The sequence below is a fragment of the Arachis duranensis genome, chromosome 1, assembly GCF_000817695.3.
Source record: "Arachis duranensis cultivar V14167 chromosome 1, aradu.V14167.gnm2.J7QH, whole genome shotgun sequence".
Taxonomy (NCBI): domain Eukaryota; kingdom Viridiplantae; phylum Streptophyta; class Magnoliopsida; order Fabales; family Fabaceae; genus Arachis; species Arachis duranensis.
In genome coordinates, this window is record NC_029772.3 from 33955117 (window position 1) to 33969071 (window position 13955).

Genomic DNA, 13955 nt, shown 5'->3' on the forward strand with positions numbered 1-13955 from the left:
GGTGACTTTGAACGCCGGTTTGGGCCATCAAATCTTGGGCAAAGTATAGACTATCATATATTTCTGGAAAGCCCAGGATGTCTACTTTCCAACGCCGTTGAGAACGCACCAATTGGGCTTCTGTAGCTCCAGAAAATCCACTTCGAGTGCAGGGAGGTCAGAATCCAACAGCATCTGCAGTTCTTTTTAGTCTCTGAATCAGATTTTTGCTCAGGTCCCTCGATTTCAGCCAGAAAATACCTGAAATCACAGAAAAACACACAAACTCATAGTAAAGTCCAGAAATATAAATTTTAACTAAAAACTAATAAAAATATACTAAAAACTAACTAGATCATACTAAAAACATACTAAAAACAATGGCAAAAAGCGTACAAATTATCCGCTCATCAGTGGGTTTGGGTGGGAAAGAGATTTTGAATTTTGATGGTAGGTGGGGTTTATGGGGAAGAATGGATGGATGTGAGTGGTGAAGAGGTGATAGGGAAGAGAGATTGAGGTGATTGGTGAATGGTTTTGGGTAAGAGTGTTTATTGGATTGTGTGAAAAAGAGAGAGGGTGAGTTGAGGTAGGTAGGGATCCTGTGGGGTCCACAGATTCTGAGATGATCCTGTGGGATCCACAGATCCTGAGGTATCAAGGATTTACATCCCTACACCAATGAGGCGTGTAAAATGCCCTTTGCATGCAATCCTGGCGTTCAACGCCAAATTGATGCTTGTTTTTGGCGTTGAACGCCAGCTTCATGCTTGTATTGGGCGTTCAACGCCCATTTACAGCATGTTTCTGGCGTTGAACGCCAGTTCCATGCTTGTTTTTGGCGTTGAACGCCAGCTTCATGCTTGTTTTAGGCGTTCAACGTCCATTTGCAGCATGTTTCTAGTGTTGAACGCCAGTTCCATGCTTGTTTCTAGCGTTCAGCACCAGCTCTCCTCAGGGTGTATTCCTGGCGTTTAAACGCCAGGATGCTGCTTGTTTCTGGCGTTCAATGCCAGATCCATGCTCTGTTCTGGCATTGAACGCCAGCCAGATGCTCCTTACTGGCGTTTAAACGCTAGTAAGCCCTTCCTATAGGGTGTGCTTTTTCTTCTGCTATTTTTGATTCTGTTTTTAATTTTAGTATTTATTTTGTGACTCCACATGATCATGAACCTAATAAAACATAAAAGAACAATAAAATAAAAATAAAATTAGATAAATAAAAATTGGGTTGCCTCCCAATAAGCGCTTCTTTAATGTTAATAGCTTAACAGTGGGCTCTGATGGAGCCTCACAGGTGATCAAGTCAATGTTGTAGACTCTCAACACCAAACTTAGAGTTTGGATGTGGGGATTCAATACCAAACTTGGAGTTTGGCTGTGGCCTTCCAATACCAAACTTAGAGTTTGATTGTGGGGGCCTTGTTTGACTCTGCACTGAGAGAAGCTTTTCATGCTTCCTCTCCATGTATACAGAAGAACACCCTTGGTTCTTAAACACAAGGTAGTCCCCATTCAATTGAAGGACTAATTCTCCTCTGTTAACATCTATCACAGCTCCTGCTGTGGCTAGAAAAGGTCTTCCAAGGATGATACATTCATCCTCCTCCTTCCCAGTGTCTAAGATTATGAAATTAGCAGGGATGTAAAGGCCTTCAACCTTTACTAACACGTCCTCTACTAATCCATAAGCTTGTCTTATTGACTTGTCTACCATTTGTAATGAGAATATGGCAGGCTGTACCTCAATGATTCCCAGCTTCTCCATTACAGAGAGTGGCATAAGATTTATGCCTGACCCCAGGTCACACAGAGCCTTTTCAAAGGTCATGGTGCCTATGGTACATGGTATTAAAAATTTGCCAGGATCTTGTCTCTTTTGAGGTAAGGTTTGCTGAATCCATGTATCTAGTTCACTAATGAGCAAGGGAGGTTCACCTTCCCAAGTCTCATTACCAAATAATTTGGCATTCAGCTTCATGATGGCTCCTAAATATTGAGCAACTTGCTCTTCAGTTACATCTTCATCCTCTTCAGAGGAAGAATAGTCTTCAGAGCTCATGAATGGAAGAAGGAGATTTAATGGGATCTCTATGGTCTCTATATGAGCCTCAGATTCCTTCAGGTCCTCAATAAGGAACTCCTTCTTGCTTGGGAGACGTCCCATGAGGTCTTCCTTATTGAGATTCACGTCCTCCCCTTCCTCTCTAGGTTCGGCCATATTGATTATGTCTATGGCCTTGCACTCTCTTTTTGGATTCTCTTCAGTATTGCTTGGGAGAGTACTAGGAGGAGTTTCTCTTTCTTACTCAGTTGGACCACTTGTGCCTCCAAATTTCTGATGGAGGACCTTGTTTCACTCATGAAACTTAAAGTGGCCTTAGACAGATCAGAGACTAAGTTTGCTAAATTAGAAGTGCTCTACTCAGAATTCTTTGTCTGTTGCTGAAAAGATGATGGATAAGGCTTGCTATTGCTGAGCCTATTTCTTCCTCCATTATTAAAGCCTTGTTGAGGCTTTTGTTGATCCTTCCATGAGAAATTTGGATGATTTCTCCATGATGAATTATAGGTGTTTCCATAAGGTTCACCCATATAATTTACCTCTGCTATTGCAGGATTTTCAGGATCATAAGCTTCTTCTTCAGAAGATGCCTCTTTAGTACTGTTGGATGCATTTTGCCATCCATTCAGACTTTGAGAAATCATGTTGACTTGCTGAGTCAAAATTTTGTTCTGAGCCAATATGGCATTTAGAGCATCAATTTCAAGAACTCCCTTCCTCTGAGGTGTCCCATTATTCACAGAATTCCTCTCAGAAGTGTACATGAACTGGTTATTTGCAACCATGTCAATAAGTTCTTGAGCTTCTGCAGGCATTTTCTTTAGGTGAATGGATCCACCTGCAGAATGGTCCAGTGATATTTTAGAGAACTCAGATAGACCATAATAGAATATATCCAAAATGGTCCACTCTGAAAGCATGTTAGAAGGACATCTTTTGGTCATCTACTTGTATCTTTCCCAAGCTTTATAGAGGGATTCACAATCTTTTTGTTTGAAAGTCTGAACATCCACTCTAAGCTTGCTCAGCTTTTGAGGAGGAAAGAACTTAGCCAAGAAGGCCGCGACCAGCTTATCCCAGGAGTCCAGGCTATCTTTAGGTTGTGATTCCAACCATGTTCTAGCCCTGTCTCTCACAGCAAAAGGAAAAAGTATGAGCCTATAAACTTCAGGATCTACTCCATTAGTCATAACAGTCTCACAGATCTGCAAGAACTCAGTTAAAAAATGGTAGGGATCTTCTGATGGAAGTCCATGAAATATGCAGTTCTGTTGCATTAGAGCAACTAGTTGAGGTTTCAACTCAAAATTGTTTGCTCCAATGGCAGGGATTGAGATGCATCTTCCATCAAACTTGGAAGTAGGTGTAGTGTAATCACCAAGCATCCTCCTTGCATTATTATTTTCGGTTGCCATCTCCTCTTCTTTTTCAAAAATTTCTGTAAGGTTGTCTCTGGATTGTTGTAATTTAGTTTCTCTTAGTTTCCTCTTCAGAGTCCTTTCAGGTTCAGGATCTGCCTCAACAAGAATAGTCTTGTCCTTGCTCCTGCTCATATGAAAAAGAAGGGAATAGAAAATAATAATAGGGATCCTCTTTACCATAGTAGAGAGATTCCTGTATGTTAGTAGAAAAAAAAAGGAATAGAAGAAGAAAAAGTAAGAATCCAAACACAAGGGTGAAGATAGATTCAGATTCTTGAGATGAAGAGAAGTGTTAGTAAATAAATAAATAAATAGAAGAAGATGAAAGGGAGGAGTTTTTGAAAATTAATTTTGAAAAATAAGTTAGTGATTTTCGAAAATTAAAGGAAGAAATAAAATTAGAATTAAAATTTGAAACAATTAATTAAAAAAAGAATTTTAAAAAAGGGTGAGGAATTTTCGAAAATTAGAAAAGGGAAAGTAGTTAGGTGGTTTTGAAAAAGAAAAGAAACAAACAAAAAGTCAATTAGTTAGTAAAAAAAAGATTTGAAAAATCAATTTTGAAAAGATAAGAAGATAAGACGTTAGAAGGGATATTTTGAAATCAAATTTTTGAAAAAGATATGATTTAAAAAGATATGATAAAAAAAGATATGATTAAAAAGATATGGTTGAAAAAGATTTAATTTTTAAAATTCAAATTAATTACTTGACTAACAAGAAACTAAAAGATATGATTTTAGAATTCAAAGATTGAACCTTTCTTAACAAGAAAGTAACAAACTTCAAATTTTTGAATCAATCACATTACTTGTTAGTTAAGTTTCGAAAATTTGAAATAAAATTACGAAAAAGATTTTGAAAAATGTTTTCAAATTTTTGAAAACCATAAAAAATGAAAAAGATTTGATTTTTGAAAAAGTTTTGAAAAAGATAAGATTTTTAAAATCGAAAATTTGACTTGACTTATAAGAAATAGCTAAGTTTTAAAATTTTTTGACTAAGTCAACTCAAATTTTTGAAAATTATGAGCAAAATAAGGAAAATATATTTTTTTATTTTTGAATTTTTAATGATGAGAGAGAAAAAAATAAAACATCATTTTTGTGTTTTTCTCTTTTCTTTTTGGATCAAACCAAAGAATGCATGCAAGAACGCTATGAATATCAAGATGAACACCAAGAACACTTTGAAGATCATGATGAACATCAAGAACTTATTTTTGAAAAAATTTTTATGCAAAGAAAACATGCAAGACACCAAACTTAGAAATCTTTCATGTTTAGACATTATGAATGCAAAAATACACATGAAAAACATCAAAAGACATAAAACAAGAAAATATCAAGATCAAACAAGAAGACTTATCAAGAACAACTTGAAGATCATGAAGAACACCATGCATGAATTTTCGAAAAATGCTAGAAAAAAGATGAACATGCAATTGACACCAAACTTAAAATTAGACTTAAGACTCAAACAAGCAACATAAAATATTTTTGAATTTTATGATTTTATAAATTTTTTTGTATTTTATTTTATCTTTTTCGAAAACATATTTTGGAAAAAGGAAGTAATGAATCCAAAGTCCTCAATCAGAATCCCAGGAATCATATAATGTTAGTCTAAAGCTCCGATCCAGGAATTAGACATGGCTTTACAGCCAACCAGGCTTCAACATGTTACATGAAACTCTAGAATTCATTCTTAAAAACTCTGAAAATTTTCAAAAATAGGTGACGAAATTTTGAAAGATTTTTGAAAATTTTTTTTTGAAAATAAAACAAAAAAGAAAATTACCTAATCTGAGCAACAAGATGAACCGTCAGTTGTCCAAACTCGAACAATCCCTGGCAACGGCGCCAAAACTTGGTGCACGAAATTGTGATCTCTAATAATGGCATTCAACTTGGTATGCGCATCTACTAACTCAGCACTTTCTTCACAACTTCGCACAGCTAACCAGCAAGTGCACTGGGTCGTACAAGTAATAAACCTTACGTGAGTAAGGGTCGATCCCACGGAGATTGTTGGTATGAAGCAAGCTATGGTCATCTTGTAAATCTCAGTTAGGCGGATAATAAATGGTTGTGGAGTTTTCAAATAATAATAATAAATAAACAGAAAATAAAGATAGAAATACTTATGTAAATCATTGGTGAGAATTTCAGATAAGTGTATGGAGATTCTTTGTCCCTGTTGGATCTCTTCTTTTCTACTGCCTTCATCCAATCCTTCTTACTCCTTTCCATGGCAAGCTGTATGTAGGGCATCACCGTTGTCAATGGCTACATCCCATCCTCTCTGTGAAAATGGTCTAAATGCTCTGTCACAGCACGACTAATCATCTGTCGGTTCTCGATCATGTCGGAATAGAATCCATTGATTCTTTTGCGTTTGTCATCACGCCCAACAATCGCGAGTTTGAAACTCGCCACAGTCATTCAATCCCTGAATCCTACTCGGAATACCACAAACAAGGTTTAGACTTTCCGGATTCTCATGAATGCCGCCATCAATTCTAGCTTATACCACGAAGATTTTGATAAAGGACGGATGATGATGAGTGTCACGGATCATCACATTCATCATGGTGAAGTGCAACGAATATCTTAGAAGAGGAATAAACTGAATTGAATAGAAAATAGTAGTAATTACATTGAAACTCCAGGTACAGCAGAGCTCCACACTCTTAATCTATGGTGTGTAGAAACTCCACCGTTGAAAATACATAAGTGATGGTCCAGGCATGGCCGAATGGCCAGCCCCCATGAACGTGATCAATAGTCTCTTAAGATGAATAATAGATTAAAACTAAGACCAAAGATGTGGTCAAAGACCGAATGGTCAAAGAACGTCTAATACAATAATAAAATGTCCTATTTATACTATACTAACTACTAGGGTTTACAAGAGTAAGTAATTGATGCAGAAATCCACTTCCGGGTCCCACTTGGTGTGTGCTTGGGCTGAGCTTAAGCTTTACACGTGAAGAGGCTTTTCTTGGAGTTGAACGCCAAGTTGTAACGTGTTTTTGGCATTCAACTCTGGTTCGTGACGTGTTTCTGGCGTTTGACTCCAGAATGCAACATGGAACTGGCGTTGAGCGCCAGTTTGCGTCATCTAATCTCAAATAAAGTATGGACTATTATATATTTCTGAAAAGCTCTGGATGTCTACTTTCCAACGCCATTGAGAGCGAGCCATTTGGAGTTCTGTAGCTCTAGAAAATTCATTTCGAGTGCAGAGAGGTCAGAATCTAACAGCATCAGCAGTCCTTTGTCAGCATTTTATCAGAGTTTTGCTCAGGTCCCTCAATTTTAGTCAGAAATTACCTGAAATCACAGAAAAACACACAAACTCATAGTAAAGTCCAAAAATGTAGTTTTAGCATAAAAACTATTGAAAACATCCCTAAAAGTAGCTAGATCCTACTAAAAACTACCTAAAAATAATGCCAAAAAGCGTATAAATAATCCCCACCTCTTCATGAGGAACTCGGACGGTGGCACCTCGGCACCAATAGAAGTCAGATGCTGCCTCAGGCCCAAAAGTAACCCCATTTCAAGTAATTCTCGGAACAAGTACTTTTGTCAAATTTTAAAATATTTGTAGAGTTATTTTATCTTTTGCATTTTTCAAAATTTTTTTTGTTAACGTCAAAATCTTTCGAGTATCATTTTGGTAGTTTATTCTAAAAAAATAATAATACGTACCTCTTTTATTTTAGTTAATTTTTCTACTACTTCATTGGTGAGATTGATATAATGTTTTGGCGTTTGGTATATGCTTTCCATATCAATTTGATGACACTATTAATAATGAAATTAATAAGTTTATGTCAAACTTCTGTTGTAGTTTTATGCGAGGATCTTAAATCGGAGTTTGTATAGGACACAATACATGCTTGCAAAGAAACATTTAAGTCGTGGGGATTTATTACTTCGCTTATCACGAGAATGCAATGAGACACTTAATTCATAACTGATCTATCCGTGTAGTCTTTTTGCAACTAAGCAACTTTAATCAAATATATGTTTCTACTTTCTAATGTAATTAAGCAACCTCAATCCTAACAGCATATATATTTTTGGATTTTTTTCAAAATTGACTAACAATATTTTAGTCATTTTAAAAATTAGTTAAAAAGATATTTTAGTTTTTTAAATTAAATTTAAAATTTTAATTTCTAACACAATTTAAAAAAGTTAAATCCTAAAAAACTATTTTAGCCTTTTTAAAATAAAATTAAAGTATATAACTTCTAATATAGTTAAACAACTTTGATTTTAAGAGATAATTTTAAGACCCTAAAATAAATGCTAAAGGTACTTAGTCTTTTTTTTTTTCATCAATTAACTAACAAGGTATTTTGTGCTTTAACTTGTCGCATTTTCTTCATCTAAACAAAGCAAACCTAACGACCATCCTACAACTCTAAGTAGTTCACACCTGCTTTTATTAAGGATGTAGCGTAGAGGTGTTTTTCGCTGTTCAGCAGAGGGGATTGTCTTGAGACTGTGTTCGACAAGCTCAGCTACTCCTTGAGATCCTCATGTTTTGAATGCAATGCAGGAGATGAAGAGAAGAAGATGCATGGATATAGGCGAGAAAGGTCATTGACAGAAAAGAACTAAAACTTTCTCAAGCCTCTTGTCTAACATGCTTTCACTCTCCATAGATAGGTTATGAACTCAGGGGCGGTTATGCCGAAGATACTAGGAATATATAGAAATATTTAGTATATTTGGTTATTTCTTAGTACTCATAGATATGTATATCATGATTTATTTATATTATATATTTTATGATCTAATATATAAAAATATGAGTTGTATGATTGTTCTTAATGTTATATCCTTGCCATATGTATTCCTTAATTAATGAAATTCTTAAAGTTATATTTTTGCCATCATAAGAAAAGAGAGATTGTAAACTCTATAATATGTGAGATTCAATATTTTGAGAATTTATATTTATATTAGAACTAATAGAAATTAAATATTATTTTTGATATGACCGTTATGAGTTATAGCTCGGCAAACCTATTCGTAACCGATGTATCAACGTCACCGATTTTATGGCATTAAACGACTTTGGTCGGTTACAACAAAATAATCAATTTATGAGAAAACGGTCGATTATCATCTCCGAGTTATAAAAGAGAACAGTCCGGGTTGAAAAGGTAGATCATTGTTCCAAACTACAAAACTCTTCTGATAATTCTCATTAACTGACTTGAGCGTCGGAGTACTTTTTGCAGGTGCTCCCCCTCTCGTTCCACTTGGTGATCGAGGCGTATTGTGATCCACTTATTAGGTCGGACAGCTTCTTCTTCGGAACGAAGTACAGCTCGGCCAACCCCCTCTCCAAGACGAAGAATAGCTCGGCCACAACCAGGCAGGAACATTTGGCGCCCACCGTGAGGCCCGAGTTTAGAGCACTTTCCTTAACAGGTCCCAAATACCCTATCGTCTGTGAATGGCTGATGCACCTCCACCTACTCCGTCCGAGCTACTTCGGATGGTAACCGAGCTTCAGCAGGCAAATCAGCGCATGGCAGAGGCAAATCAGCGTATGGCTGAGGAAAATCAAAGAATGCAGCAGCAAATTCAGCAAATAGCCAACGCCCGACTCGAGCATAACGACAACCGTCATGGAGGAAACGCCAATGACGAGAATCAATCTCAGCCGACACATGTTTCGGAAACTCCCCAGGATGATGATGGAAGGGATCCTCAAAACAATGAAGCCTCACTGAAAGACGAAGGAGAGGAGCCTGACAACTCGGCAGGACCTTTCACAGCTGATATCATGAATTTTCAACTGCCCCGGCAATTTACATTGCCAACGACTTTGAATCCGTATGATGGCTTAGGCGACCCAAAGCAGCACATCAAAAAGTTCCGATCTATCATGATCGTTAACGGTGCATCCGATCCTATTCTATGTCGTTGTTTTCCCTCCTTTTTGGATGGTCCTGCACTTGACTGGTTTTGCTCTTTGCCTGCAGATTCAATTTCACGTTTCCAGGAGTTAGCAAAGCAGTTTGAAGATCATTTCGCAGCATCAGCAATATATCTGCATGATTCCGACTACCTAACGACTGTAAAGCAAGGTCCTCAGGAAAGCCTGAAAGACTACATAACCCGTTTTACAAAGATAGCCATGCGCATACCCGACCTTCATCCAGAAGTTCATCTTCACGCCATCAAAAGTGGCCTTTGACCAGGAAAGTTTCAAGAAGCCATTGCAGTAGCCAAGCCGAAGACTTTGGCCGAGTTTCGAGAAAAGGCAAAAGGGCAAATAGACATTGAAGAGCTTCGTCAAGCTCGCAAAGCGGAAAAGTCGGCAACTACTAAAGAAGATGATAAGCCTCGGGACAATAAGAAGACTTTCAGACCAACTCCTCGCTATGAAACCTGCACTCAGTTTAACGCGAAGAGAGATGATATTATTAAGGAAATTTTGAATTCCAAGCAGATTAAACCTCCTCTCAAAGCTGGCAGTTATCCCGAGCCGAAGAATATAGACAAGTCCAAATACTGCACATTCCATCAGAAGTATGGTCACACAACCGATGAGTGTGTGATCGCCAAAGACCTTTTAGAACGTTTAGCAAGACAAGGACATCTTGATAAATATATCTCAGGCCACATGCAGAAAAGATCCGTTTCCATTTCAGATCCACCCCCTGTAGGACCATCATCATCATCAAAAGATAAGGAAAAGGCGCCGGCTCAGCCTAGGGGTATAATTAATTGCATCTCGGGCGGTTACGCCGGAGGTGGACAAACAAGTTCGGCAAGAAAACGGACATACAGGGCCATGCTCGCACTAGGAGATACCACCAACAATCCCCAGCCATTGCAGGAGATTCCGGAGATGACATTTTGCCCAACCGACTTTAATTGCAAGGATACCAACCTAGATGACCCAGTCGTCATCTCTCTTCAGTTGGGCGACTTAATAGTTCGGAAAGTGCTGCTAGACCCAGGCAGCAGTGCTGACGTGCTATTTTTTACAACATTTGAAAAAATGAAATTAAGTACTAATATTTTGCAACCGTCTGCAGGTGACTTGGTCGGATTTTCCGGGGAACGCGTTCCAGTGATGGGTTCAGTGTGGTTACAAACCACACTCGGTGAGCAGCCTCTATCTAAAACACATGACATCCAATATCTTGTTGTAGACTGTTTCAGTCCCTATAACCTTATCTTAGGAAGACCTTTTTTAAATAGATTTACGGCGATTGTATCCACTGTTCATCTCTGTGTCAAGTTTCCCGTGCAGGACAATATTGTAGCCACAATCCATGGTGATTTGCAAGAAGCTCTGCATTGTTATAATACAAGCCTAAAACCTATCAAGAGGAGTTGCGAACGACGTATAAACTCCATCACTTCCGAACAACCAACATTAGCCGAGCTTGACCCTAGAGCCGACTTTCTAGATCGTCCTCTGCCAAATGAAGAGCTAACAAAGATTATGTTAACTGATGACCCAATGAAATTCACTTTCATAGGAACCTCGGTAAAAGACAAAGAACGGGAGAAGCTCATCCGTTTTTTGCAGAAGAACGCCGATCTTTTTGCTTGGACATCTGGAGACATGCCAGGCATTGATCCATCCGTTATTACTCACAAATTGGCAATAAGCCCAGCAGCTCGACCAATATCTCAGAAAAAAAGAAATCTCGGAACTGAGAAAAGAATGGCATCCATGGCTGAAGCCAAGAAGCTCATTGATGCAAATTTCATCCGAGAAATCAGGTTTACAACTTGGCTGGCCAACGTCGTCATGGTAAAGAAAAATAATGGTAAATGGCGCATGTGCGTCGACTTTACTGATTTAAATAAAGCATGTCCTAAAGACGCTTACCCTCTGCCTTCTATCGATACTTTAGTAGACAACTCTTGTGGATATGGCACCTTGAGTTTCATGGATGCATACTCTGGTTATAACCAGATCCTTATGCACCCATCAGACCAAGAAAAAACGGCTTTTATTACTGAATATGGTAATTATTGCTACAATGTCATGCCTTTTGGCTTAAAGAATGCAGGTGCAACATACCAAAGACTGATGAACAGGGTCTTCGAGCAACAGATAGGTCGGAATATTGAGGTGTATGTCGATGACATGGTCGCCAAGACAAAGGTCGGCCATTCCCATATTGAAGACCTTGCCGAAATATTTGGCCAAATCCGAGCTTACAACATGAGGCTCAACCCGGAAAAATGCGCCTTTGGTGTTATCGGAGGAAAATTCCTCGACTTCATGCTTACTAGCCGAGGAATTGAAGAAAATCCCGAAAAATGTCAGGCGATCCTTGATATGAATAGTCCCACAAACATTAAAGAGGTTCAGCGATTAACAGGGAGGTTGGCAGCTCTCTCCAGATTTCTGCCATGCCTGGCGTCCAAGTCCTTCAGCTTTTTTCGATGTTTACGGAAGAACACAAATTTCCAATGGGATGAAAATTGTGAAATGGCATTTCAAAGTTTAAAACAATTTCTTTCTAAACCACCTGTTTTGCAAAAACCTAACATTGGTGAACCATTATATTTATATTTGTCAGTTACTGATATAGCGGTTAGCTCTGTTCTTGTTGCAGAAAAAGAGAAAACACAACAACCAGTTTATTTTGTAAGCAAATCATTGCAGAATGCTGAGCTTCGCTATCCGAGGTTAGAAAAGCTCGCCTATGCACTTGTTTTTTCTGCAAGACGACTCCGCCCCTACTTTCAGAGTCATACAATTTACGTCAGAACTTCTCAACCCTTACGCCAAATACTCGCCAAACCCGAGCTTGCCGGGAGATTGATAAGATGGTCTATTGAACTGTCCGAATTTGATATTCAATATCAACCTAGAGGATCTGTCAAATCACAATACCTGGCCGACTTTGTTGTCGAGCTCACGGGACCAAGCACATACATAGAGGATGCAGGTTGGATGTTATTTGTTGATGGGGCCTCTAACCCCCATGGATCTGGAGCAGGAATACTTTTGGAAAATGCTGAAGGAGTCGTTATTGAACATTCTATACGATTTTCATTCAAGGCCAGCAATAATCAAGCCGAGTATGAAGCCCTACTCGCAGGGCTCAGGTTAGCAACAGAGCTACATGTTGTTAATTTAAAAGTTTATTGTGATTCTCTATTAGTTGTTCAACAAGTAAATCAGAGTTTTCAAACAAAAGATCCAGTTTTATCAAAATATGTAGTTCTTGTCAAAAACCTCATGGATCGTTTCTCAAAAATTGAAATTCATCATATAGCAAGAGATCAAAATCATAGGGCAGATATATTATCAAAGCTTGCTTCCACTCAATCACACACTGCCTCACTACTACAATCCACTATCCACGAGCCGAGCATAAACATCCTTAGCATTTCTCATATAGAGCAAGAAGCCGGTTGGCAAAAGCCATACATTCAATACCTTAAAAGTGGAGAACTCCCACAAGAGATACAAGATGTAAAAAAGTTCAAACGACAGGCATCTTTCTTTACATTATTAAATAACCTGTTGTATAGGCGGGGCTACTCCCGACCATTATTGAAATGCTTAGACAGGACAGAGGCCGACCTAGCCTTAGCCGAGGTCCATGAAGGCATTTGTGGAATACACTCAGGAGCCAGAAGTCTAGCACAAAAGATTCTTCGTGCTGGTTTTTATTGGCCGACCATATGGGAGGACAGTCGGAAAAAGGTCCGAACTTGCGACCGCTGCCAAAAACATGCCCCGACCATTAACATCCCCGCCGAGGATTTACATCAGTCAACAGTAAGCTGGCCATTTAATCATTGGGGAATAGATATTCTGGGACCTTTTCCCACAGCCCCGAGACAGGTAAAATATTTGGTTGTGGCAATTGATTACTTTTCTAAATGGATTGAGGCTCAACCTCTAGCTAGAATTACATTAGTTCAAATGATTTCTTTTGTTTGGCAAAAGATAATTTGCAGATTTGGTATACCTCGTCACATTGTAACTGATAATGGTCGACAGTTTACCGACCATAATTTTAAGAATTTTTTACAGAATTTAAAGATTAAGCAACATTTCTCCTCGGTGGAGCATCCTCAATCTAACGGCTTAGCTGAAGCTGCAAACAAGGTCGTCCTGCAGGCTTTAAGGAAGAAGCTCGATGACGCCAAAGGATTATGGGCTGAACTTGTTCCAGAAATTTTATGAGGTTATAACACCTCACCACACTCGACGACTAAAGAAACACCATTTCGTCTGGTTTACGGATCGGAAGCAATGATACCAGTTGAAGTATCACAAAGCTCCTTCAGAACACAAGCAGAAGATCATGAGCATGCTCGGCGAGCCGAGCTTGATTTGGTTGAGGAGGTACGGGCCATAGCGGCCGTTCGTCACAGAGCCTTACAGCAACGAGTGGGCAAACACCACAATAAAAGGGTGAAACCAAGATCTTTTAATGTCGGAGACCTGGTATTAAGAAAAACTGAAGAAGC

The 13955-nt window shown here is 38.6% G+C and overlaps 1 protein-coding gene and 1 non-coding gene across 2 annotated transcripts; both read left to right on the forward strand.

The window, feature by feature from the left end:
* Window positions 1-2958: 2958 nt before the first annotated feature.
* LOC127743112 (small nucleolar RNA R71) lies at window positions 2959-3066 on the forward strand. Its single transcript, XR_008004411.1, has one exon. It is a non-coding gene; the product is annotated as a small nucleolar RNA R71 (small nucleolar RNA).
* Window positions 3067-8946: 5880 nt separating this feature from the next.
* LOC107485012 (uncharacterized) lies at window positions 8947-13668 on the forward strand. The gene is made up of 2 exons (XM_016105554.1): window positions 8947-9583; window positions 9698-13668. Exons 1-2 carry the CDS (start codon window positions 8947-8949, stop codon window positions 13666-13668), a joined length of 4608 nt encoding a protein of 1535 aa, XP_015961040.1.
* The last annotated feature ends 287 nt before the right edge of the window (window positions 13669-13955 follow it).

Bases quoted from the DNA above. Each gene is read 5' to 3' on its own strand.
- LOC107485012 (XM_016105554.1), top strand. From the start codon at position 8,947: ATGGCTGATGCACCTCCACCTACTCCGTCCGAGCTACTTCGGATGGTA. The intron at 9,584-9,697 runs GTCCTCAGGAAA...GCCTTTGACCAG, and splicing joins CCTAACGACTGTAAAGCAAG to GAAAGTTTCAAGAAGCCATT.